Here is a 25352-nt window from a genome sequence, read left to right as displayed (position 1 = left end):
ACGTGCTGCAGTAAAATATTACCTCCCTCTTGTTAAGTGTTCTCTCCCCCCCCCCCCCCCAACTTTCTTTTCTTTTAATACTCTGGAGCACAATTAGGCGAGAAAGTCTGCAGCCAACAAACAGCGATGTCGTGGCGGGCGCATATACTGTTCTGCAAGTCGCCAGGACATGCGTGTTCGCGATAACACAACTGTTCGTACCATTTCTGATGGCCGCATACATATTCACGCCGCTAGTACCACTCCATTCCCATATAGACGGCCTCTCGAAAGTGAAACGCATTAACGCGGGCGCCTTCTTTGTTTCGTCCGTTTCACACGCTGCACACATCGGCGAGCGACACGTAATGAAAATGCTGATTGCAGATCTGTAGATTGAAACCGCAACGGGCTAAGCTGCGAGCAGTTGCGGTAAAAGGTCGCATACGTAGCATACGTATAGTCAAGCTATGTGTCTGCTCTTTTGACTATGCGGCACGAAATGGTTCGTGGAAGTCATATAGCTTTCCGAGCCATCAGTTTACCCTCTGTATAGCCCTCGACGCGTAGCCGTTATCTCTATGGGACACGCAGCATAAACGCTGCAAACGCATGCCGTCATAAATTATCAAATAGTGTTTATACGAAGTTAAGCGTGGACTAGTTGCGCGAGCAATAGCGTACGCTTTCCTTAACCCCATACCAGGTTTCTTGTTCTTTGATTTAGCTGCAACAAACTTTTAAAAATTTTCTGTATGCTAGGAAATTTGAAAATTCTAACCCTTAAGCTAAATTACCCGATCAGGTTGCCATTACTTCCATGATAAATCAGAATGCCAATGGAATAACTAATATAGTTGCACTAATTACCTTTTTCGAAAGGCTACTTTATGGCACATATTTCACTTCACGAATTGTAGCCGGTAGTTATTCGCAAGTCGACTTAGAACGAATTCTCAGGACTGTACCAATTTCGGGATATTAATTTTCAACGTGTCCAACGAAATACGCTGGCGTCGCGGTTATACGATTGTGCTTCAGTGCATAAAACAGTCTTTCCTTTAAAAAGTATACGTGGTACAACAGTTCATTTCCGCCGCAAGTTTGACGCCGCCGCATGTCTCGAAATGTCTGCCATCCTCAGAATTCGTTTCAAGTGAATCTACAACGCAACGAAACGCACTTAGCCCTAAAGCGAATACTAAAAATGTTGCATAATTCAGCTTAGTTAATAAACTAATTAAGCAGAATATAAAAATATGCTCTACGGAGCATCACACGAGAGCAAAACATATATGCCGTTGGGTTCATTCAGTTGTGGCTAACCACCTCTTTAAAAATCCTTGGCACAAGTGACGTCAAACACCCTGTATATCTCCTGAAGCAACATTAGAACTCCACTTGCGTTATTTTATCGTATTCCTTTTGAATGGAAACGAAAGCCGGAGTACAGACAAAGGACAGTGAATGAAAGGCTCCTCATCCGTCTTCCACTACACTGCCATAACTTGCGCCGACGACGAGTCATACTGAATGTCAATACTTTGACAATGTTGTAGTGCGAGCATTTCTGTATCGGGTGGCGTAATTCAGTGATGAGATATTGGCGAATTGCACATGCACGACACTCTGCGACGTCATTACCTGCAGTGCATATATATATATATGTGTATATATATATATATATATATATATTGTCACGTGATGGTGACGTAGAAGAACACAGTAGCAATACTGTGAACGACAAACCTAACTTTTATTGGGCGAACCTGTGCCCACAAGACAGGCTACACTTATATCACAACGATAGCGGCGAACACGGTCGGCGATCGTCGAAAATCTGACCAGTGGGTCAAGCGCGTCGGCTTTTATACATCAGTCGTCGAATGTTCCAGAGTAATCGTTGGGACCCGCGTGCCTTCCACAAAATTCTACACCATTCGCGTCAGGCGATGAAATCAGATAACATAGGGTTCGGCGACAACAGACAGCGGATAGAAGCATCGATAACTTTCCAGAAACTTCGGATTCATGCAGGCGCGTCCCGCGCTGTCAGATAACATTTGTTAGGCGGCGAAACGTGGTCGCGCAATAAAGATAAGTACACGTGTCAATATATATATATATATATATATATATATATATATATATATATATATATATATATATATATATATATATATATATACCCTGCAATGGGGTGGGAGATATAGGGGTTGTAAAGACTACAAAGAGCGAGAGGGAAAAAATGGAACAAGAAATAAAAAAAGAACTAAAATGCGAGAAAAGAAAATCAGAAAGAAATGTCGCCTATTGTTATGTGCCTCGTAAACGTGCGCCTTGACAGCCCGGAGACCCCGATTTTGTAACGCGTTTTATCCTTTTAGCGAACGCGCATCGCACAAATAAATAAATAAATAAATAAATAAATAAATAAATAAATAAAGGAAGCGCAATCGACCGTCGAACACATTGTATATGTTCGCTATATAATTACACGAACATAATATCGTTTGCTTTAATTATGTGAAAGCTAACCTAAAGATAATTAGTTTATTCTATTCTCTCTCTCTCTCTCTCTCTCTCTCTCTATATATATATATATATATATATATATATATATATATATATATATATATATATATATATATATATATATATATATATATATATATATATATATTGCGGCCCATTGCGGCCCCATTATTTTGTGGCTATGCAATGCAAAACGCCTGCGCATTCAGACTGTTGCATGTCAAATAACACAAGTCGGTTAAATGCAATCAGCAGCCCACCCCAGCGGCGTTTCTCATTCGTCATTGCCCGTGAGTTGTTTTGGGACGTTAGACGTGATGAATGAATGAATGAATGAATGAGTGAATGAATGAATGAATGAATGAATGAATCAATCAATCAATCAATCAATCAATCAATCAATCAATCAATCAATCAATCAATCAATCAATCAATGATCTATCCATCTATCTATCTATCTATCTATCTATCTATCTATCTATCTATCTATCTATCTATCTATCTATCTATCTATCTATCTATCTATCTATCTATCTATCTATCTATCTATCTATCTAGAGTTGACCGACATAGCTTCCAAATAACGTGCTTTCTAAATTTCGCTCATCAAATGAAAACAATTCAGAAAAAAAAATTGTATTTGACCACCCGATAAAACTCAAATTTGATGTCTGGTTTCGAATTAGCCATAGTGCCTTTGGCGCACTGCTTTGTTCCTCAAATAGCCGGTATGCATTCGAGCGTTCCTTCGACTGCCCTCTGCTCGCGTCTGGAACGACTAAAAGCTCGAGTACATGTACTGCTAGCACAATTACCGCTGTTAAAAAAAGAGTGTCTTTCGGAAGCAGTTCTGGCACATTTCCTATATAGCCGCTCCGACTTCGAAAACTCGACGGGGGGCCCCTGCCGCCCCCACGTATTCTTGCTGACCGGTCGTGGATAGCACGCTGAATAAATGGAGAGACGTAAGCGCGGAACACCAGAAAGAAAACAGCATCCCAGGAACGGGAGAGTGCGCGCGAGGTTCGCGATAAAGAAAGCACGCGCGATGCGATCGCTGCGAAAGCGCGTTACACGGAGAAGACAAAAAATAAAACAGAGGTAGAGAAGGCAAACAGCGCAGCGCACGGGAGAGGGATGGAAACCACATCGGACCGCAAAAACTTGCACCGGGAGGCGGGATTGTGGAAGCGCCTTGCGGAGCCCAAACTAATGATTATGCGGGCGCGGCTTCAAAGACTCTACAAGCTGTTTCTCCCGAACCACTTACTTCCTTCCTTTCTTTCTTTTCGTTTTTTTTTCCTCATTATTATTGTTTCTTGCAAGAAACACACGCCGAGACGGCTCTTTAGCAAGAAAGAAGAGGAAAAAGAAGAAAGAAGTAAAAAATTGCGCCATCGCATAAGGAATACCATACCATACCTAAAACAGCACCACGGTTGAAGTTAATCACGATTGTTGCTCAATTTTACCAGAAACAGGATGTCCTTGCTGATCTATCCGAGCAGTAATGAAAGCGGAAGTATTGGTGTGTACCAAATGAACAAAGTCATTAACCTTTACAAAAGCAGCGTTATAGAATTACAGTACGGTTGAACAGGGTAATTTAGTTATCAGTTCATAACCTGCGCTTAACCAATATATGGTAAACGAGAAGGTTTCTCAGTTAGCAAGTCGAGGGATATTAAAAAGAAAGAGTTCACAGCTCGATGTTGCAAGCGTCGAAATATCGGAAACGCATTTCGAGGTTAAATGTATACAAAGCGGGCTTGTTCGCATACGAGTGGAAGATCTACACTGGAAGCTGTGCGCACTCAAGCGTCTGGTGGCAACGGTACAGTGCAGCTCTCGCGAAGCATGGCATGTTATAATAAATGCTTTTTAATCATATTATTTTCAAGCCTCACTGTAAGAACCAAGTTTTGCTCATCGACCGGGGCTTTAATTGGTGACTCAATAATATTGCGCCAACGGCTGTTGATAGGTGAGCTAACGAGCCAACCAAATGCCTATGTGACCTCGGTTCGAACATGCACGATAGCTGCTTCCAATTGTAGGTGATTAAGAGCGATTCTAACTTTTCACATGCGCTGAAAAAGCCGACTGCCTGAACGGTTCACAGCAATGGCAATATCTAAAGAAAGACACCACGTAGGTTTTGTTTTCTTGTTCGAAAGTTCTAAAAGCCCTACATGACAGTCTTTCACATGATTTCTGTAGGATTTCATGCTTTCGAATTAAGCAAATAGACTGCCAGACGGGGGGGGGGGGGGGGGGCACAACGGCGGTGCTTGTTTCACTCCCAAATTGCTTGAACATTTTGCGAAGTCCTGAACTCTTTGGGCGCAAACTTTTAAAGTTGCGCGCACGGTACTTCCAGGCCACGAACAGCAAGCGCGTTATCAGCGTGACATAGCCTTCTTGATAGGAAAGTACACTCTTCAAAAAAGTGTACGCCCTCTGCGTCGTATCTTGACCCACAACAATATTCGTCATCTGCCTCGCTTGCATTTCCTTTCTTGAAAATTCAGCGCTCGCTACTTTCCCGTCGATAATGCCGTGTCACGCTGATAACGCGCAAGCCGTTCGTGACTTGCAAGTACCGGGCTCGCAGCGTTAAAGAAAGAAAACGCGGGCAAGACAGATGACGGTTATCGGTGTGGGAAAAGGTACTACCCAAAGGGGTGCGTGTAACTTGTCAGAGGTAGAAAGAGAAAGAAAATGCGCATGAACAGCGCGAAATCATTGGTCATATTCTGAGCTTACGCTGTCACGCAGTTTGCGAAGGCGTTACAGTGTCACACAGTGTCAACGTCCCTCTAATACATTTTACGTCGCACAGTGCACAGTCACAATTTGTCATAAAGTCCAGTGTATATCAAAGGGACCCTGAAACGATTTTGACGATTTTCTACAAACGTACTGAGTCGTTAGAATAGGTCCTTCTGATCATTAATTGACACATCTAAGTGTTCCGCGTAAAGCGTGTAATTTATTACAAGGGTTTAAAAATGCACATCGCTGCCGATCGCAGCACACTGCTCGGCGGAATTTTAAGCCGCCCCTACCCATATGACGGAAATCCCCCATATGACGTCAGTGGGGGCGAGCTATCCGATTGGCTGACCAGGGCGCGTGATCGATAATTTTTCCAACTTTATGGTAAACAAATGATGTTTGTAATAGTTGGAATGTTAGTTAATTTGTTTTGATAAAAAGAAAGTAACATAAAGAGAATGCACAAGAACAATTTTTTCAGTACACTTAAGCACTTCCGGCACACAGCAAGTGTCGTCTGCTTGTGTTACAACGTGCTCCGTCTTTGACAAGAGCTCCGCAGTCAGTGTCGGTCTGTCTTTTCGCGAGCGCTATGATTCGACTTTGTTGCCTTATGGACTGCAAACGTAGCGACTGGCAATATGTCAAGCTGCGATATCGTGTCCTTGTGCAAGCCAGTAGACGAGCGGACTGGCTGCAGCGCATTGGACGGCCGCTATCCGAGGGGCGTCAGCATTTGCGCGATTGCGGCCGTCACTTTACACCGGAAGATTACTAACGCAATAGCATTTCGCGAGTCCGGTATTAGGGTAAGCGCAAGGGGGGGGGGGGGGGGGACAGGGCCTGGCCGTGTCCTCTTGCGCGTCGTTTCAGGGAATGAACAGAAGCGCAAATGTGAATGGTCTGCACGGTGCAGCCACCTGGTGGCATAGAGCTCAACCACACACAGTATGGCAGTAACAAAATGTATTCTTCTTTGCTGGTGTAAATATTTCGCAGGGGTGTAATCGTTAACACGTTGTTTTTGTAAATGTTTAAAATGTTTTACACTTGGTTAGAGCAATATTAGCTCTTTTTTTGGCAGGTTAAGCTCTGCGCCAACGGGTGGCTGGACCGTGGAGACCGATCATGCAGCTCACGTATGTCTACGCTAAAGTTCCTTCATCAGCTTGAGTGTATGCCTTCACCGTTCCGTCGAAACGTTCTGCTAGTGTGTGATTACCGGAATACCAGACACGTTGGGCGCTACGACAGAATGCTCGCAACGCACGCTGCTTCGATAGCTCTCGTCTCGCTTGGGGTTGACGGCCAAGCCGCTAGCGGAGACGTTTCGCGCGGGCGGGGGCGGGCTTCAAAACAACCGGAAGTGGACGATGTGACGTCTCATCGTGACGCAGAACCAGTGAAGGCGGAGCTTAGCCCCGATCGCTCGGCAAACGAGTTGAGGAGGAAAAGCATGGCTAGGGAGGAGGGTAACTTGTAATCGCTTGTAGCTCCATTAATAGGTAACGCTTCACTTAAATTGTGGTGCGAATGTTCTACTTAAGCTGTACCCTACGCGTCTACAAAATTTGTCGGAACCGTTTCAGGGGCCCTTTAAATAACGCAGCAGTGCTTTCATAGCGGCTCACACTGATGTTCGTGTAGGCCAGTTTCCAAGAACGGAACCGCCTCCTGGAACTGCGCCTCCCTACCTCCATTTTGTCAGCAACCCTGTTCCACCATCCTTCAGAACCACAAGTTCCACTTATGGTATACAATCGCACTCCTCTCTGCAACGGCGGAAGTGTCACTAGGAATATTCAAATAAATAAATAAATAAATAAATAAATAAATAAATAAATAAATACGTTTTCCGTTAGTGGGTGCTTGTCCAGTTGGTCTAGCGTGGCCCACATGAGACAGTTCTGCATTGTATGCGACTTTTTCTTTTTTTTTCCGTACTGTTTTTCTCTCATCAATCGCATCCCTTTCCCCCTCCCCTGGCACAGGGTTGTCAACCGGAGATAATATATGGTAAACTTCCCTGTCTTCCCCTCTCTCTCTCTCTCTGTCTCTCTCTCTCTCTCTCTCTCTCTCTCTCTCTCTCTCTCTCTCTCTCTCTCTCTCTTTGAGCTTACGAAATCAACCGTTTTGTTGCTTTTGAAGATTGCCACGTGAGATTTTCTCGGTCACACGACAGCGGCGACGGCTTTCGTTTTTTCCTCGAGCACCAACTGTGTATATGCACAGATCACAGCTACAGAACGCATTGCTTTACGTGAGGCGAAATGCACTGCACATGAGGGCTTATAGGAAGACCCACTAACGCGTGCATTGCGGGGTGTATAGGCTAACCGCGATATTGCGAACACATGTGAAACAAATTATTTCCACAACGAGGCAAATATAGAATACTTTCTCACCAATATCAGCACAGAATAGAAAAATGTTTATAAAGAACACCGGATATAACGAAAGCACTTCGGGTCAGATGTGACTTGCTTATAATGAGGGTCGACTGTACGTCTCCTCAGAGCCACGTGCACTTAATTTTTAACCGCTCTCATTTTAACTAGCTTTTTACCTGGAAGCACACTGCTTCCAGCCTTTCCAATTACACCCCAGCTAGCTTATCTATCTACCTGCTCACGCTCAAAGGAGCAAACTGATGTATTAATCACATTTCACTTAAATTAGCTTAGGCTAGCCGAGGAGTCCGTGAAAAAAAAGGTGACGTGCTAGCTGAGTGCGAAAGAATGCGCAGAGAAGGATGGCCGCCTGCATTGCACCGGTGTCTCAAACCTGCGGATGGTAAGGGAACTATAGGCTATCTCGAAAACGTGCGAACAGTCTCCAGTAAACAATTCTGCAGCCAAGCTGGCTCCGTACAGCGAAGCAAGATGCTTAATGTCCAAAATTGTAACCGAGACGTATTATTTCGCTGTGACATACTGGCACGCATCACTTTGTGCACAAATATCATTCATGTACGTTGTAGCGAATGGTAAAAAAATAGCTCATGGCTCTTTTTGCCATCCTTTTCTTTTCGGCAGTATATATATATATATATATATATATATATATATATATATATATATTGTGGAGGCAGTGCATATATTACATTGTCTATATATTGGAGGTTGCGAGAGCATTATCAAGACGGATTTACGCAGCGGATCTACACGGATCTACGGATCTACAATGCGAGCACAAGGCGAGGATGCTTCGGGCCCGTCGGCACCCACGCCCACCGTCATTCTAGCACAACCCCGCGACCCAGGAACCTTTTCTGGCACCGACGACACTGATGTTGAAGACTGGCTTCAACTATATGAGCAGGTGAGCTCCAGCAACCACTGGGACCAGGCCATCATGATCGCTAATTTGATATTTTACCTCGCGGGCACGGCACGCGTCTGGTTTCAGACCCACGAGGAGGAACTTACCTGCTGGGACATTTGTAAAGAGAAGCTGAAAGATTTGTTTAGCAAGCCTGTTGGACGACAGCGCGCCGCCCAAAGAGACCTCGCTTCGCGTGTCCAGACGTGCACTGAATCCTACCTCACGTACATCCAGGACGTGCTCGCTCTGTGCCGAAAAGTGGATCCGAAGATGTCCGAACTGATAATGTTGCACACGTCATTAAGGGCATAGCAGATGATGCCTTCCACCTGCTTGTTTTCAAGAATTCTTCCACTCTGGAAGCCATTATTACCGAATGCCGGCGGTTTGAAGAAGCCAAGAGTCGCCGTATTACCGAGCACCTCCACGAACTCATTGTGGTGCAACTTTCATTTGACTTTTGTGCTGTTATGTTCATGGGCGTATAGGACTGTGCTGTGGATTTGTGACCGTATGAAGTGATTTCTTTTTATTTTCCTACATATATCTTTATATTGTTGTTTCCCCCATGCATGAGCAAATGAGTAGCCGTCACCATTAGAAGGTGACTACGTCTCTTTCTTTTACTTTCATTTCAATAAAAAGAAAATAGGGGAATTACTTGTGCTTAATAAACGAAATAAAGAAACGATAAATTGATGGAAATGAAAGTGAATGAAAAAACAAATTGCCGCAGGTGGGGAACGATCCCACAACCTGAGAGAGAGAGAGAGGGGGGGGGCGACGACTGCTCCGTGTAGCCACATTTAGGAGGATGTGCCAGATTCGTTTTATAGAACAAACTCACTTTGTAATTCGTCGTACAACCATCCCGGCGTTCCATCTTGTCATGGCAATGATCCTGGCAATGTGCTTTGCAGCCTTTACGTATACACCAGCAGCGGCGTACACAGGCAGACTTTCACAGCAGTTGGAGATAGAAACATCTTCAGTTTACCCCAAACTGCGGCAGTGAAACGCGTTCATGAAATTTGTACATTATATATGAAGCACAAATTTAGAATTCGTGCTTTAAAACATAGTCTGTAGCAGATGAAGAAGTTGGGAAGTGGATCACTGGAAGAAAGTGGACACATGCACGTGGTCTGCCACAACAGCTAATTAACACAGTTTTAGTGATAGTATTTTTAAAATATTTACTTTAGGGCACATGTTGTACTTAAAGAAATGAAGTACAGTATGAGAAAGTTATATCCACTTGGAATAAATCGCTAGACTGCCAGCTGTCTCAAGAGGTGGAATGTTTGAAGAAAGTACATTGGCGCTTCAGCTAATAGTTTTCCAAAAGCCTCAATCGCGCTATTTGGTGGTGGTGGTGGTGGTGGTGTGGGGGGGGGGGATGTAATTATAAGGTTCTACGTGCCAAATCCACGATTTTATTATAAGTCACGCCGTAGTGGGGGGCAAGGTATAATTTGGGTCACAAGGGTTCTTCAACGTGCACCTAAATCTAAGCACACGGGTGTTTTAGCCTTTCGCCCCATCTAAATGCGGCCGCCGTGGCCGGGATTCGAACCCACGACCTCGTACTTAGCTGCCCAACATACCCACTAAGCAACTACGGCGTGTAAATCTGGAAAATAGGAATGCTAACAGTACATTATTTATTTATTTATTTATTTATTTATTTATTTATTTATTTATTTATTTATTTATTTATTTATTTATTTATTTTCCACATACGGTAAACGGACATTTTGACTCTAGGGATGTCTGCCACATGTATATGACTTCAATATTATCCGGCTTCACTTTGCAAATTCGAAATGTACACAAAAATTGACAATTAAGACAATGATAGGTGAAACTTAATTAACGTGTTCACTGAGGATTGCATTCGTTAGTGAAGGTCATGTCTGCCTACTCAGGCAAGCCAACCAGAAAGGTTTCAGTAAGAAAGAAAAGAAAATAATGAAAAAATGAGTAAGGTATATTCTAATAGATTCATAAATAGAGGCTCCTTTTCGGTCACTTCTGGCATATTCGATCCCCCGGACAGTTTTCGCAGTGTTTTGGAGGAAAATAATAAAGGAATAAGAAGCGAATAATAAGAAGCGTCAAGGAAAAGCATAGGCAGTTCACGGTAATTTGAAATTAAAGCTGCAAAACTGATTTGAAATTTATTGGCACTCATATGGGGCATCAGAAACGACGTCAGTAGTTTACAACAAACCAGATGAACCGTACACCCAAAAGAGGTCTAATGTTCGCGATGATTGACTAGAAACAGGGCTGAGATTTCTCTTCCGCTCACGCGTGCAGTATATTGAAGAAAGGAATCAATGAGAGCAAGTGCAATCAAGCTCACATGTGTGACTCCTTGCGTCCGTGAGTCGCAAATCACAGTCTACCGCATAAAGCTATCGCAGAGCTGGTTATTTCTTATGCGCGATAATCCTAGCGCTCGTCATGCCGGTACAATAGTGCATGCTCGCACGTCTGTGCCATGAACGGGAGGCTCGATTAATCGCAACTATGTAGAAAGCAAGCAAGCCAGAACGTTCCTGACTCCGGAAAGGTACTAATGACATTTCTATCATGAGTAAGCATCGATCACTCGGTACGGTCAAGGATCTACCGATGCCTAAAGGTATCCATAGATAAATGATTCACAAGCCGATCTATTCCAACTGCATGGTCGCTGAAGCTTCTGCCGTTTGCATAGGCATCGCGCAACGAATAACAAAAAAACAGCGTTCTATATGAATGAATGAATGAATGAATGAATGAATGCTTTATTTAGACAGTACATTGTCTGGGATGTAGGGGCTAAAGGCACATGCAACTGCTTGACAAAGTCCCCCCTACACGTATATATATGGAGGCGTCAATTTGCACCAACGCATGCAACCGCCTAAAAGTTTACATGCCTACAAAATATTAAAAAAAGCCTACGTTCTAACTGGATTTACCTGAAGCATGTCGCTTGGGGAGGTACGATGCTGTTTCTGGAATGTGGTATTAGCTGCAGCTGAAATGTTAGCGATGACACAATCGTTTACGTATGACTCAACAGGTCGCATATACAGGGTGTTCCCGCTAACTTTAGCCAGAGTTTAAAAATATGCCGATGCACTCTGAGACGACGCGAACAAATGCATGTTGCTGACTATTGTATGGAGTAAGTCACACTATTTTTGCATTCTGCTTAGTTACATAATTAGTCAAAATTAGTGAACCAACTTCTGAAGCAACCAAGTTAGGCAAAATATTCCAATCCGAAAGTTGTAGAGCGCTTTGCAAAACGACCGAATAAATAGTTTCTAACTTTTTATCTATTAGGTATTATTGTTTTTTCCGCTTGTTGCAGATGCCCGCGACAAATAAAAAATGACACGTGACATCCCCACTTGAGCGTCGTGGTTGCGGCGCTCTCAAATGCTTCTCGCACAAACGAACATAGCATCTAGCAGGGTGAGCTGCCGCTTAAAAGGCGACAGGCCAGAGACGCAGGCGTTGGTTGTGCGATTTACGCCACCGATGTGCTTACCTCGCGACGATTCGTGATAGCGATAAGCAGACGCAGTGGCAACACACCCGGCTAAATGTTGTGTTCTGTTCGTTTGTACGCGAAGCGTTTGGCAGTGCTGCAATTGCGGCGCCCAAGCGGACATGTCACTGGTATTTTTTAATTTTTATTTTTTATTTCGCTGGCATCTGCAGTAACCGAAAAAACAGTAATGCCTAATAGAGAAAGTTAGAAACTGCTTAATCGGACGTTTCGCAAAGCGCTCTACAACTTTCCAATTGGAATTTTTTTCCTAACTTCGTTGCTTACAAAGTTGTTAAATTAATCTTGACTTAATTATGCAATTAAGCAGAACAAAAACCGGTGTGACTTACTCAATACAATAGCCAGCAACATGCATTTGGTTGCGTCGTCTCAGAGTACGTTGGCATATTTTAAAATCTGGCTAAAATTAGCTGGGACACCCTGTGTATATAGCTTCCAGAGCTGCAGTGTGTGGCATATGAAGTGGGTTGGGGTACACAGTTTTACATATTGCACGGAGAGAGAGAGAGAAGGCAGGGAGGAGGAGGAAAGAGAAAAGCAGAAGGCAACTAGGTTAACCAGAATAACATCCAGTTGGCTACCCTACACCGGGGGAATGGGAAAGGGGAAAACAAAGATGACAGGGGAAGAGAGGAGGGAAGGAGGTTAACCAGGTTGCATCTGCATGGAATGTTGCGAATGTTACGAATGACAACGGTGAACATTCTTCGCGCTTATTGTCCAGTGCATGCTCTCTATATACTTATGGAAGGGAGTGTGCAAAAGTTATCTACAAATTTATTTCTTCTAGAGAATTCTCTCAGGCATAAAGAGCACACGACCACTCTGCAGCATCCCGTGCTGGAACTCACCGGACATTGGCGTACGTATAGTCACTAGTCGAGTCAATCGCAAAGCGATCCAGAGATAAGCACGTTTTGATTGGTCTGTGAAACTGTCATCGTGCGCCAGCATCCCCATAGAGTTTTTCACTACAACACTTCGAAATCTGGCGCCACCGTCTATGGAAGTTTCCTAAGGCGCGTTGTGCCGTCAAGGAAATGAAGGTTTGTGTTGGCTGGTGTCATCCAGCTCCAACTTTAGCGGCCCACTGATACTTTATTACGTTATGTCATTGTACATGCAATAACAAGCTCTCATAATTAAACAAAACATGTTCTTGTGTTATAATAAAGCGAATACAGCTTTTTACGTGCTGTTTTAGTAAAAAATGACTCATCGTGCCAGACGGAACGGTGCTTGACAGGCATGTCTTCAGAATTTTCTGGCTCTCCGAGAACGATGCCAATCTGGAGTCACAATATACCGGCATTCCTATGCATACCACTGCGCAGCAGAGCCAGATTTACCTCTAAGTATAGTGAGAAACGCTATAAGCAGGCCTGCATCTGACTGTGCCTACGGCCTCTACATATTTTAGCTTTCGGAGACAAGAATGAGACGGCATATATTTAGATTTTTTAAATTCTAAAGATGAACCAAGCAGCTCCTTTGAACGCACTGCTGGCGGGATATATGCACGCACCTATTTTATATTATCCGGAAAGTCACGTGGCGACGCTTCGTCTGTAACCAAATTCGAGAGTTGTAGACAGTGAAGCTGCAAATACAGAATATTACCAGCGCGAGGCGCTTGTTGCGATCACGTACAGGCATAATAGGTACACTGTCAAAGGGAGCACTCACGTAGCATGGTTCACATCATGCAGTTGCTGCATGAAGTTTCTATAGCAACTGCTAAACGTTATCGTTGCAAGTACGCAGAGAAGGGCCGGTACATCCTTCGGCACGACATCTGCCGCAAACCTGGACGTTTGCAGACTCGCCACAGAGGGAAGTTTGCTCATTCATTCTCGGATAATTTGTGTTCGCTTTAAACACGGGAGCCTATACATACACCTGTACAAAGCGAAAGAACGTTCATGCACAAGTTTCCCATCGTTGCGAGGTCGCCACGATGCTGCATGCTGCAGGCCGTGCTCCTCTACGTGTACCACTCATTCCTGTATAAACCGCGCGCCTCATTTCCGAACCAGCTCGCGAGCAACGCGAAGAACGCGCCTGAGAGATAATGAACGCAGTTCGCGATTCTCATATCTCGAGAAGGACAAAGCTCTCCGTGACCAACGGCTCTCCCGCGGCAGCTACCGAGTCGGAGACTGTATGGCCGTAATAGTGGATACTTTGTTTGCTTATTATGGCCCTGTATAGCGCCACATAGTCAAGGACAAGCTAAGCATCGTTATGGAAGGTTCCTATACAAGGTCTTTCACAACGCGTCCGCCATCAGCTGTATACGAAGTCGGGCGGTTCGTGTCACGGCTACAGACCGGCTGGACCTGAACGTTGCATTGTGCATGCATGTGTGTATAACAGACCACATGTTCGCAACCAAAGCAGGCTGTCCTCGCGGTAAGCGGCTCTGCCTTGGAAAAAGAGACCACGGTTCTTTGTACAGAGGCGAGTCATTGTTGGACCAACATTCCTAGCGCCAGATATTGAGCCTATATATTTAGCGAGAAAGAAACTTGGTATTATCTTTATACCATTTTCATGTTGGAGATGACAGGTATTTCACCGGCGTTATAGTGCTACAGATGCCAACCAATTCACCCATTTCCAATTCGACAAAGTGGAAATAAAGTGATGGTTAATGACCTGTAGTTATAGTGTTCAATCTCCTTAACTGCATGTATTAATTGTTTTTCGTCAGGCAGTTGAACCTGCCGTCGCTCAGTGGCTCTGGTGTTTGGCTATGCTGGCACAAGGTCGCGGGTTCGATTCTCGACCGTGGTGGCCGCCACTTTACTTAGATTTAAGCACACATTAAAGAACCTGACGTGGTCTAAATTGATCTAGAGTCCTCCATTACGGCGTGTCTCATTGCCCTATAGCGTCGCTTTGGGACGTTAAACAGCATCGATCAATGAAGCACGAATCAACATGCCGGCCTCGAAGAACAATTTCCTTCTCTCCTGCAGCTTTCGTTTACAGCTTCCGTAATTTACGTTGGAGGAATGCGGATCGCCATTTTTACTTAGTATCAGCGCTATGAATATCAGTCAAATGTCGCATCTGACGCACAAAAACAGCGTGATTCTAAATAGATAACGCTGCCGGGTATATATTCAATGTTGTGCGCGAGTTCTTTTGAACCTTGCCATATCAAATCCATTTAAAGTGTTTGCTCAATAAATTTAAAAGCTCTCCAACAATGCACGCAACGAACCCGCTTGCGGTCAACTGCTGTTCTCAGGAAAGTCTGCAATGCCTAATCACGAGGCCGTCTCGGCGGCATTTCCCAACGAACCCGTTGTAAAGCTATATCGTCCATTCCGCGTCGTTATTTCGGGACCTCATCTTTCACCGTTGGCTTCCTCTGCTCTTGCGTGCACTGATTTCGTTCCGTCGTCCTCTCCATGACGCAGAAGCGACCAATTACGAAGTCCCGAGCGCGCACCGCTTTCCGTGGAATTGTTTCCGCGGCAGCGCGTTCGTCTCTCCCCCTCCTCCTCTCGGCCCCAAGCGAGTGGGCGGCGGCGGACAGAGGGGAGGCGGGGGAGGGGAGCGCCCTTGGCACCAAGCGAGCGCGCCAGACGAGGGAATCTCAGCTCGCTTTCTTCGGCCGCTTTCCCTCGCGCCAACAGAGACGCGCTAGAAGCGTAATCCAGCGGTGCGTCTCGGAAACCGTTACATGACACCGCGCACAACTGACCTCTCTCAGGAGGCGTTTGCGGAAGGGTTGCGGGAGGGAATCGGAATAGAGCGCACGCTTGACTTCTCACTGCAGGCGGAAGACATTCAAGGGAATGGAGACCATTCCACTTTCCTTATTTCGTTTGTTTAATTTCTTTCTGCCGTCGCTGAACCACAATGAATGATAGTTTTTTATTTTTTTTTTCATTTGCTGAATCAAGGCGTCTCTTACGGAGAGAAGAGCCAGCGTCAGTGTTGCGTTGCAACCATTTTACTCATCCTCATGTTTATACATTCAGGTCGGCTACTGCAGTCGGTCACATTTTTTTCTGCCGTTTCGCAACGCGAACCACAACTTCCGTCCGGGCACAGCGTGTGCTGCTACACTAGACGGGGTGTGACCGCCGCCGAGGTCGGGTGCAAGGAAGGAGGAGATGCGTGGTAGAAGCTCACCACATCCATGCTGGCGCGCGTCCGGCGGTGCGTTGCTGCTCCGTCGGACGGCGAAGACGCGGGGCTGGGCTGCGGCCGCGCTTCGCCCAATGCTGCACCGGCGGGGCCTGTAAGGGCGGCAGGGCAGCACGCTTCAGTCCCCCATGGAGACGCCGTCGACGACGACACATTCACAGCGCGCACAGCAACACCGACACGTGGGCATCAGACGAGCGCAACAGGCAGACGGGCGCAGTTTCGCTCGAGGCGGCCGCAGGCATGCGCGCGCGGAGCGGCCGCCGCGAAGGCACACACCACCACCGGGCGAGAGCAGCACGGGACGCGCACGACGCGTTGTCCCGCGGAGTGCGGCCGGACGCGGGGGGGCGACACGGCGGCGGCGGCGCGCGAGCAGCCTGCCCTCCTCGCTCCGTGACGCGACACCCTCGCCCTCGCGACGCGCGCGCACGCAGCCGCTGCGACCCGCCGTGCGCCGCCGCGTCGCGTCGCGGGGGAGGGGCGTCGTCCGCGCCGTCAACCAATGGTCGCGCTCACCTGGTGACACGGTGACACGCGCGCATGCGCGGTGGCCGCCGCAAGGGACGACATCTCCCCCTCCTTCGTTCGCCCCCCACCTTCAGCGCGCGACCGCGTCGCGCCGCCGAGAACGCCGCAGCCGCGAGTGCCGCCAGTTCCGCACGACGCCGCGACGCGCCGCTCGCGCCGGGGCGGAAAGAAAGGGGCAACGCGCCCGCCGGGGGCGGGACCCGGAAGGTGGCGCGCGCGAGGGAAGAGCACCTGGGCGGCCGCGCGACCAATAGCGGAGCGGCGCGGGGCCACGCCCACTTTCTTGCTGGCAGCGGTCAGCAACGCAGCACAAAAAGTGGAGGGACACGGGGCGCCCCCCGGGGGTGCTCCGGCGAACTACGGGAGACGCGTGGGAGGATGCGGAGCAACCGGACGCCGCCATCATCCCGTGCATCTCGGACAACTCGGCGAGGAGGAGGCTCTCCTTGAGCGCTCTCCGGCATTCGCAGTCACGCAGGTAGCCTCGACATTCGCAGGGCTTTGCAGCGCGTGCTCACGAGGCATGACTGCGGATATCGTTAGGTTGCCGCGCGAGTTTCCTTAATGGCCAATTTGGGTGGATGAATCCTGTCTGAATGAGATGTACGTGTGCCAATTAAGCACCGTTGGGTCGGAAGCACTTCGAAGTAGCCAGTAAGGAAGTTGAATCCCGCGTTTCCCTTCAAAAACGGCGTAAAAAAATCCATTGTAAAATCGTCGCCAATTTGAATTCATTCGCGAAGTAGCGACATTCGTAACAACGATGTCAAAGCAACGCACATTGAATAATAGGCGTAACACACCACAATATTTCAGAACACTGTGTTTGACGACTATATTTGCTATGAAAGTATATGTACTGTAGCAAGTACGAAAGACAGTCATACGAGGGGGGCGGGGGAAGCGGTCGCAAGTCGACTGTTAAAATTTCCCGCAAGCGATCTGCCTGGCTTCAACAAATAGCAGCAGAAAATTAAAGCAACATGGCTGCAACAATGCTAGAGCGTCTGCGGATTACGTAGTTGACTTTGCTTACCAGGAGACTGCACAATCATGCATAAGACCCTAAATGCAACAAAGAGCGCAAGAAGGGAGATGCGCAAATACAAGTTATATCCCCGCCAGTATATCCGAACCACAGTTGTAAAAGGGATAGCGATATTAAAAGGCAGCATTTACGTCATCACCAGTGAGTATGATGGTATTGGTGACAACCTAAGTGGCATCAGTACAAATAAACAGCGATATTTGCATCATTTCGAAGGAGGAGAAAGAAAGCTTTATTTATATAAATGAGCTGGGGGTGAAATCATCAGACAGCGACAAATGCTGCGTAGTATACTCTATGTAAGCTGTCAACACTTCTCACCTGAGCCACACCTGTCGTGCTTTAAGTTACAACATTCGACAGCGTGTGCTGCGAACGATATGAATAAAAACACGATGACAGCTCACGTGAATGCAGCGCTTGTATATTGCGTGTATTTTGCTGCACCAAATTTTTAAAAACCACCTCTAGCAGATAGCACAATTTTAATCATTGAACTGAATTACTCACTGAGGTGGAGCTTACTTCGACGAGTAATCCATGCGTAATTGGCTAATTAGCATATTTACACTAAATATATTTTACTAATGAATTTACAGCACGTATCGCAATTCGCGAACTGCAGCTAGTGAGCTTGCAAGGCATATCGACTTGGAACGAATACTGAGGATAGCACCGACTTCAATATAAGCGCAGTAAATGTTGCGGTAAAAAATGTATTGTTGTGCCGCTTAATTTTTAAAGGTAAACGCTGTTTTGTGCATTGAAGCACAAAAGTAACCGGAATGGCAATACATATCGTCGCACAATTTGTAAATTAGTATCTCAAAATTGGTGTCATCCTGAGAATTCGTTCCAAGTGGATACGCTTTACGAGCTCACCGGCTACCATTCCTAAGTTGCAATATGTGCCATAAAGTATGTAATGACAACGTTAATTGGTGTAATTAACTTATATTATTGAAATTAAGCATTTTAATTTCTCGTATGGGCTATGACAGCCTCATCGAGTAATTCAGTTGAAGCGATAGAATTGTGCTATCGGGCACAGGCTATTTTTAAAATTTTTTGTGCAGCTAACAGGAAAGACCTTTAAGTAGAATATAGGCGTCCTTGTATTACGAAAACACCTTAATCGTAGTATTTAGTGTTCGGAACTAAAACATGCACTGTAATAATCTGTGCCGTGAACCTTGATGTTTATTCGCATATTGCCGTTTTCCATTTGCACTTGAATTGCCTACCTCTTCGTTCAGCGACGCAGCTCTTTCCTAGCTAGTATTTTGAAGACGCCGGTGGTAATCACTGCCATAACCTCCTGTATCAATCAATCAATCAATCAATCAATCAATCAATCAATCAATCAATCAATCAATCAATCAATCAATCAATCAATCAATCAATCAATCAATCAATCAATCAATCGATCGATCAAATAAAGTAATAATAAAGAGCCTAGAAATAAAGTGAGCAAGGAGCCGACTTCAGTAATATTCATTAATAATTAATGTCAGATTTGATTATTATTCGAAATGTCATTATTTATTTATTTATTTGTTTATTTATTACAAATACCCTCAATCGCCGAAGCTTTAAAGAGGGGAGGGGGTTACAATTGAAGAAGCAATGCAAATTAAAAAAAAAGGGAGGGCATCGTTACACAATTGCTAAAGAAATAAAAGAACACTGACAAACATTACTATATCAAACAGTAAAGATGCCATGACACTAAACAAGAACAGTGCTAGCAAAACAAAAGGCGAAAAAAAGAAGCAGGAAAGAAAAAGCCAACAGTGGTTAACAATATCCAGATGCGTATACATATTATGAATGCGGAGTGATTGTGCACCACGCGGACGGATGTACATGATGCATATTAGAACGAGAAATAGATGAGGCGCCAGTACCCCAAAGAAAGAAAAAATAAGAACCAGATAAACATTTGCGAGAAAGTGTACCGTCGGTGAGAAGATGCAACAGAAGCTGGTTGGTGGTTCCAGTCGTTAGTTGGGGCCAACACGAAATAATCAAATGTCTTCGTATTGAAAAGTATGCCCCTGACTTTATTCTTTGTGGTCGACCCGAGATGAATAATACAGGTGCGCGTTGAAACGAGCTGGAATAGCTGCTTGGGCTTCTTGGTTTTCCATCCTGGTGTTAACAGCGCACAACGTAGACGGGACACGAGACTATAGGAGACGACACTTGTGGTCTTCTCGTCTCGGGTCCCTTCTATGTTTTGCGCCGTTAACTCCAGGATGAAATGAGCTGTTCGTTCAAAGACGTATGAATGTAATTCCTGAAAAAAAAAAGACAAGGACAGAAAACTTTTCGGCGTATACTGACAGCTAGCGAAGGCAATGATAAGCTATATATTCATTTGTGTCTATATACGCTGGCCGCGCGGTTGTAATGGGGAAAGGATAAAGTGAGTTGCGTTATTCTGGACAAGTTCAAGGCATTCAGATAGATTACCTTGGTTAGGGTCCCAGATTGAAGCTGCGTATTCTAATTTTGTTTTATATGTACGTACTTTTAGAGACAGGTGCTTTACAGAAGTTGCGCCGGAGATACTCTAACATGCGGTTAGCTTTACAGATTTATATAGTCAATGTGGGGTTTCAAAGGCAAAGTAGCAGTTATGAGAACACCTATAAGAACTTATCGGAAGATGCAGCCTCTATAGTCAGAGATCTTTTAAGCTACAAGACGCGGGGCAAACGTTCTGACGTGAAACGCGCATTAGTTTACAATTGCTAAGGTTAAGTTCCATTTTCGAAGTTTTACACCAAATTGCGGCAGAACTGATGTCGGTTTGTAAGGCCTGCTCTTCGCTGGAGTTACGAACTTCGCTGTAAAGAACGCAGTCGTATACATATACATGGGCATTAATGAAGACACTTGGTTATACCCCTGACACACGGGCACTCTAAAGTCCTTTAGGTAAGGGGACATCTACCGGAAAGGCGTTCAAGTGCAGTGACACACGACAAAGGAGTATCTCCTTTACGGCAAAGTTACTTTTCGGGAAAGGAGATCGTGCAACTACTTTTCGAGCGGAAAAGGAGTTACTCTCGCACACAGCGTGCACAACTCGTCAATAGAAGGAAACCAGCCACACAACTACGGTGCCCATAGGTATTTTTTTTACCTTGAGAAAATGTTTTAATTGTTAGCGTTAATACAATTTGTCGAATAGTGAAGATTTCCTCTAGCTATACTCTCAAACGCTCGCATAACGTCGCTAGTGCCGCCATGTTGAATTCCGGCAGTGTCGTCGTCGTTTGCTGCGCGTATGTGGTGTGTTCACGTCGCGAGATGGAGACTGCACAATCAGCGCCCACAGGAAATACCCAGAAGACACCACAGTTGTTGGAATAACATATTGAATAAAACGCGTTACGCCTGCGCGCACAAAGGAAGGGACGACATAGACGTGAGAAAGGACGACAGAAACGTGGGCAGCACCAGAATAAACAGCACGCACAGCAAAACACCGGCTGCACATAGTTGCTGGACCAAGTTAAATGGCTGCTAACAACGCAAAAACGCGAATAAAATAAACGACTATAAGCATTATTAGCCATCAACAATGAAAAAATATATCTTTAGGTTCTACAGTAGCTAAGTGTAATTAAATGCGCAGCTTTTTAAGAATGTTTTCTCTCTTGTGGCTTTAACAGCCAGCGCTATTTTTCTTGCGGCGTTCATCTGAAGAACTACCTAAAGAAGTTCAGTGCAGTGCCGTGTGTCATCGGTGCAACTCCTTTCTGCAAAGGGTCCTTCAGGGTAGCAAAAGGGGTTTACTGGAAAGGACTTTAGTTTTGCCCGTGTGTCAGGGGTATTAGACAGGTTATTCATATAAATTATAAAAAATAACGGACCTAAAACAGAACCCTGAACAACACCAAATGTTACCTCTGTTAGTGGAAATCCTTATCGCTAACATACTGAAAGCGATAAGTAAGAAAGCACCCGAGCCATAGTAGTAGATAAGGACCAAGTTAAGTAAGGAAAGCTTATACATCAATAATTTATTATTTACTTTGTCAAACACCTTGGAAAAATCGAGAAAAATATAATCAGCACGGGAACCTTGATCTAGTATATATAGCATGCAGTGAAAGAGTGAAAAGAAGTTGGGTTTCGCAGGAAAACAAGCGATCGAAGCCATGTTGTGATGATGTGAAAGAAGCACTAAATTCAAGAAAGATAGGAAGTTTTGAGTAAAATATATGCTCCTTTGCTTTGCAGGGAAAGCTATAGCTATAAGCAAATGGGTGTGTAGTTTAGTGGTGAAAGCCTGTTACCCGATTTATATAACGGAACCACCTTACCGGCTTTCCATTGTTGGGGTTAGGCACCTTGCATGTACATAACGTGTGAACCTGCCATAACGTCTGAACCTGCTGGCGTCCTGTATACCAAGTTTTCAATGAAAGGAACTCGTAGTTAACAGATTTCACGTTTTCAAGGATAATAGTGCGCCCAAGCTACACAAGCCTGCATTTGTGCCATTCCTTTTAGGTATGTTACAGTTCAGGACATATAACACGAAGTTCTGCCACCACAAGTCAGTATGTTCATTTGTTTTACTTTAAATGAAGCAAATTTTATTCAGAGTAGTTGAGCATTCGGCTAATAAGATTACAATAAATATAGTAGTACGAGAATAAGAGTATAATACAATAAGAGTAAAGAAAACTGCGATGCATCGCAGTTTCCTTTACTCTTATTATATTACTCTTATTCTGGTACTACTATATATTTTTATTTTTTTAAACACGTCTTTATTTCTGCATTTAATAGGCGAAGGCTTGCGGCAGAAAAGGGGTACTCTATGGGGGAGGGGAACCCGTGCTCTCTCCTTCCTCAAGGTGGAGTGGTCCGGAGGTCGGCTCTGCAAAGAGGCGGCCAGGCCCTTCCTTGTCCCTGAAAAAGTCCAGAAAAGCACTCCAAAGTTGGACGGAGTCCTTGAGCCCGATGTGCGATGGCGGGTCGAGCCACTCCTGCAGGGTGCCAGGTCGGTTCCCGCCCAGGGAGTGTAGTGTCTTTTCTCGGACCGTGTCAAAGGCAGAGCAGCTCCACAGAAGATGTTCGGCCGTACCTCTTGCCGGGCATGCTGGGCACTTAGGGCTCGGGTATGAGTGCGGGTTGATGATGTGTAGCCTTGCTGGTGACAGAAGCTGGCCGGTCTGGGCTCGGCGATATTTTTATTGTAATTTTATTAGCCGAATGCTTAACTACTCTGAATAAAAATTGCTTCATTTAAAGTAAAACAAATAAACATACTGACTTGTGGTGGCAGAACTTCGTGTTATGTCCTGAACTGTAAAATACCTAAAAGAAATAAGATTCCCAGCTTATAACTTTCCAACTCCACCACCGAAAAGGATGCATTGATTCTACTAAACAGAGGTGCCATATAGGGAACCCCGTTTTCGTTGAATGAGGTTTGCAAAAGTCCAATTCGCAACATGCCATAAAGGGCTTCAACTTAGAAATGCATACATAGCCATCAACATCTAATGAGACCCAACACTATTGTTTACGGACTCCAAACAATGTTTAAGGATGGCCAACTTTATCCCAAATATAACATGCCGAAGCGAGACCAGTGGTTGTCCAATGTGGCCGCACGTCAGGCGAACATTAGCCCAGCTTTCCGTGTGGCCTGTGAGTGAGTGAGTGAGTGAGTGAGTGAGTGAGTGAGTGAGTGAGTGAGTGAGTGAGTGAGTGAGTGAGTGAGTGAGTGAGTGAGTGAGTAAGTGAGTGAGTGAGTGAGTGAGTGAGTGAGTGAGTGAGTGAGTGAGTGAGTGAGTGAGTGAGTGAGTGAGTGAGTGAGCGCGCGAGCGAGTGAGTGAGTAAACTTTATTGCAGGTCCGGCGAGGACGCGAACTCGTCGCGCACCCGGCTAGTCCCACGTCGGGACCGGCAGGTCTAGCCCACCGGTCCGGTCGCGGCCACGCCGGATGGCCAGGATTTGCTTTTCTAGAGCGGGGCTACGCAGAAGCGAGTCCCACTCCTCCTTGATGAACTTGGGGTATGTCGATCCGCACTCCCAGAGCGTGTGAGGTAGAGTGGATGTCTGGCCGCAGGACGGGCAGGCGTCGTCGCGATACACGTCGGGGTAAGCCTCGTGGAAAGCGGACAGACACGGATATGTGCTGGTCTGTAGAAGCCTAAGCGAAACGGCTTGCGCCCTATTCAACTTGGGATGAGGGGGTGGAAAGACCCTTTTGGACATGTAGAAATATTTAATAATCTCGTTGTGAGTAGCGGGATCGTCCCTGTGACCGTATATATAGAGAGGAGGGGAGTCCGTGCTACTGTAGAGGAAGCGCGGTCGGTGAGGTCACGCGCAGCCTCGTGAGAAGGCTCACTGAGGTTCGGGGGAGCCCCCTCGACCGACCCTACGTGAGCGGGAAACCAGTGAATGTAATGGTATGTGAGAGCATATGGACTCGAGCCGCTAAGAAGACGAGCAGCTTCCTTGGCGATGCAACCCTTCTGAAGAGCCCTAACTGCCGTTTTGGAATCACTATAGATGTCGGACCCACGACTATCTAGCAGGGCGAGGGCGATGGTGGCTTGCTCGGCGACTCCGGGATCTGAAGTGCGAATCGAGGCGCTATTGGAAATCTTGCCGGTCGAGTCGACCACAACGACGGCAAAGGTCTTCCCGTCGCTGTACTCCGCGGCGTCGACGAAGCTTGCTCTAATATCGTGTTGCTTGATCTGTTTGAGGATGGCTGCTGCTCTGGCCTTGCGTCTGCCCTCGTTGTGGACGGGATGAACGTTTCGAGGCACAGGGGCCACTACGAACTTGTCTCGAATGCACCTAGGGATCGGAGTACTGACCATCGGGAATCCCGCAGGGTGGTAACGCAGCTCTTGTAGGATGCGTTTACCTGCCGCTATGGTGGTCAGGCGAGTGAGTTGCGCGCGTTCTTGGGCTTCGGCAGTCTCCTCGGCGGTGTTATGTACCCCCAGCTTCAAGAGATCCTCGGTATGAGTCCTAATGGGTAGCCCAAGAGACCTCTTGACTACTTTGCGGATGAGAGCGTTGAGCTCTCGCTCAGCTCTGAGCCAGTTGTGCATAGAAATCGTGTAGGTGAGGTGGCATAGTACGAATGCATTGATCAGCCTGAGAAAATTGTTTTCCTTCATGCCTCGGTGCCGGTTTGCGATTCTGCGAACGAGGCGGAAAGCGTTGTCCATCTTTGCGATGATCTTGCGGAGAGCCGTTCCGTTCCCGTCGTTGAATTCGACAAACATGCCCAGGACCCGAATAGCTCTACCCCGCACAGCTCTACCCTGCAGACTTTATTCCTAATTTTGCGATCTAGCGGCCTTCGTGAACGTCTCTAACTGGAACGCCTCTTGTGTGTGTGTGTCTCCGTGTGCGCGTGTTTTTTT

The 25352-nt window shown here is 45.9% G+C and overlaps 1 protein-coding gene across 3 annotated transcripts in view; it reads right to left on the bottom strand.

The window, feature by feature from the left end:
• Window positions 1–25352, bottom strand: part of LOC142575307 (zinc finger protein basonuclin-2-like) — a 313202-nt gene that overhangs the window by 206007 nt on the left and 81843 nt on the right. Inside the window, exons 1-2 of one of the 3 annotated variants that reach the window (XM_075684560.1) lie at window positions 16874–16952; window positions 16340–16446 (exon numbers count right to left, since the gene is read on the bottom strand). The exons of 1 other annotated variant lie outside the window; for it this stretch is intronic. In XM_075684560.1, the coding sequence (XP_075540675.1) occupies window positions 16340–16348 (9 nt within the window). In that variant the 5' untranslated portion in view covers window positions 16349–16446; window positions 16874–16952. Of the gene's footprint in view, window positions 1–16339; window positions 16447–16873; window positions 16953–25352 lie in introns of those variants that run through there. One more of the 3 variants, XM_075684557.1, reaches the window with a different exon arrangement.

This window comes from Dermacentor variabilis, chromosome 3 (genome assembly GCF_050947875.1).
Source record: "Dermacentor variabilis isolate Ectoservices chromosome 3, ASM5094787v1, whole genome shotgun sequence".
NCBI classification, from domain to species: Eukaryota; Metazoa; Arthropoda; class Arachnida; order Ixodida; family Ixodidae; genus Dermacentor; species Dermacentor variabilis.
The sequence above is the reverse complement of the archived record's forward strand: the minus strand, read 5'-3'. Positions and strand labels throughout refer to the sequence as shown.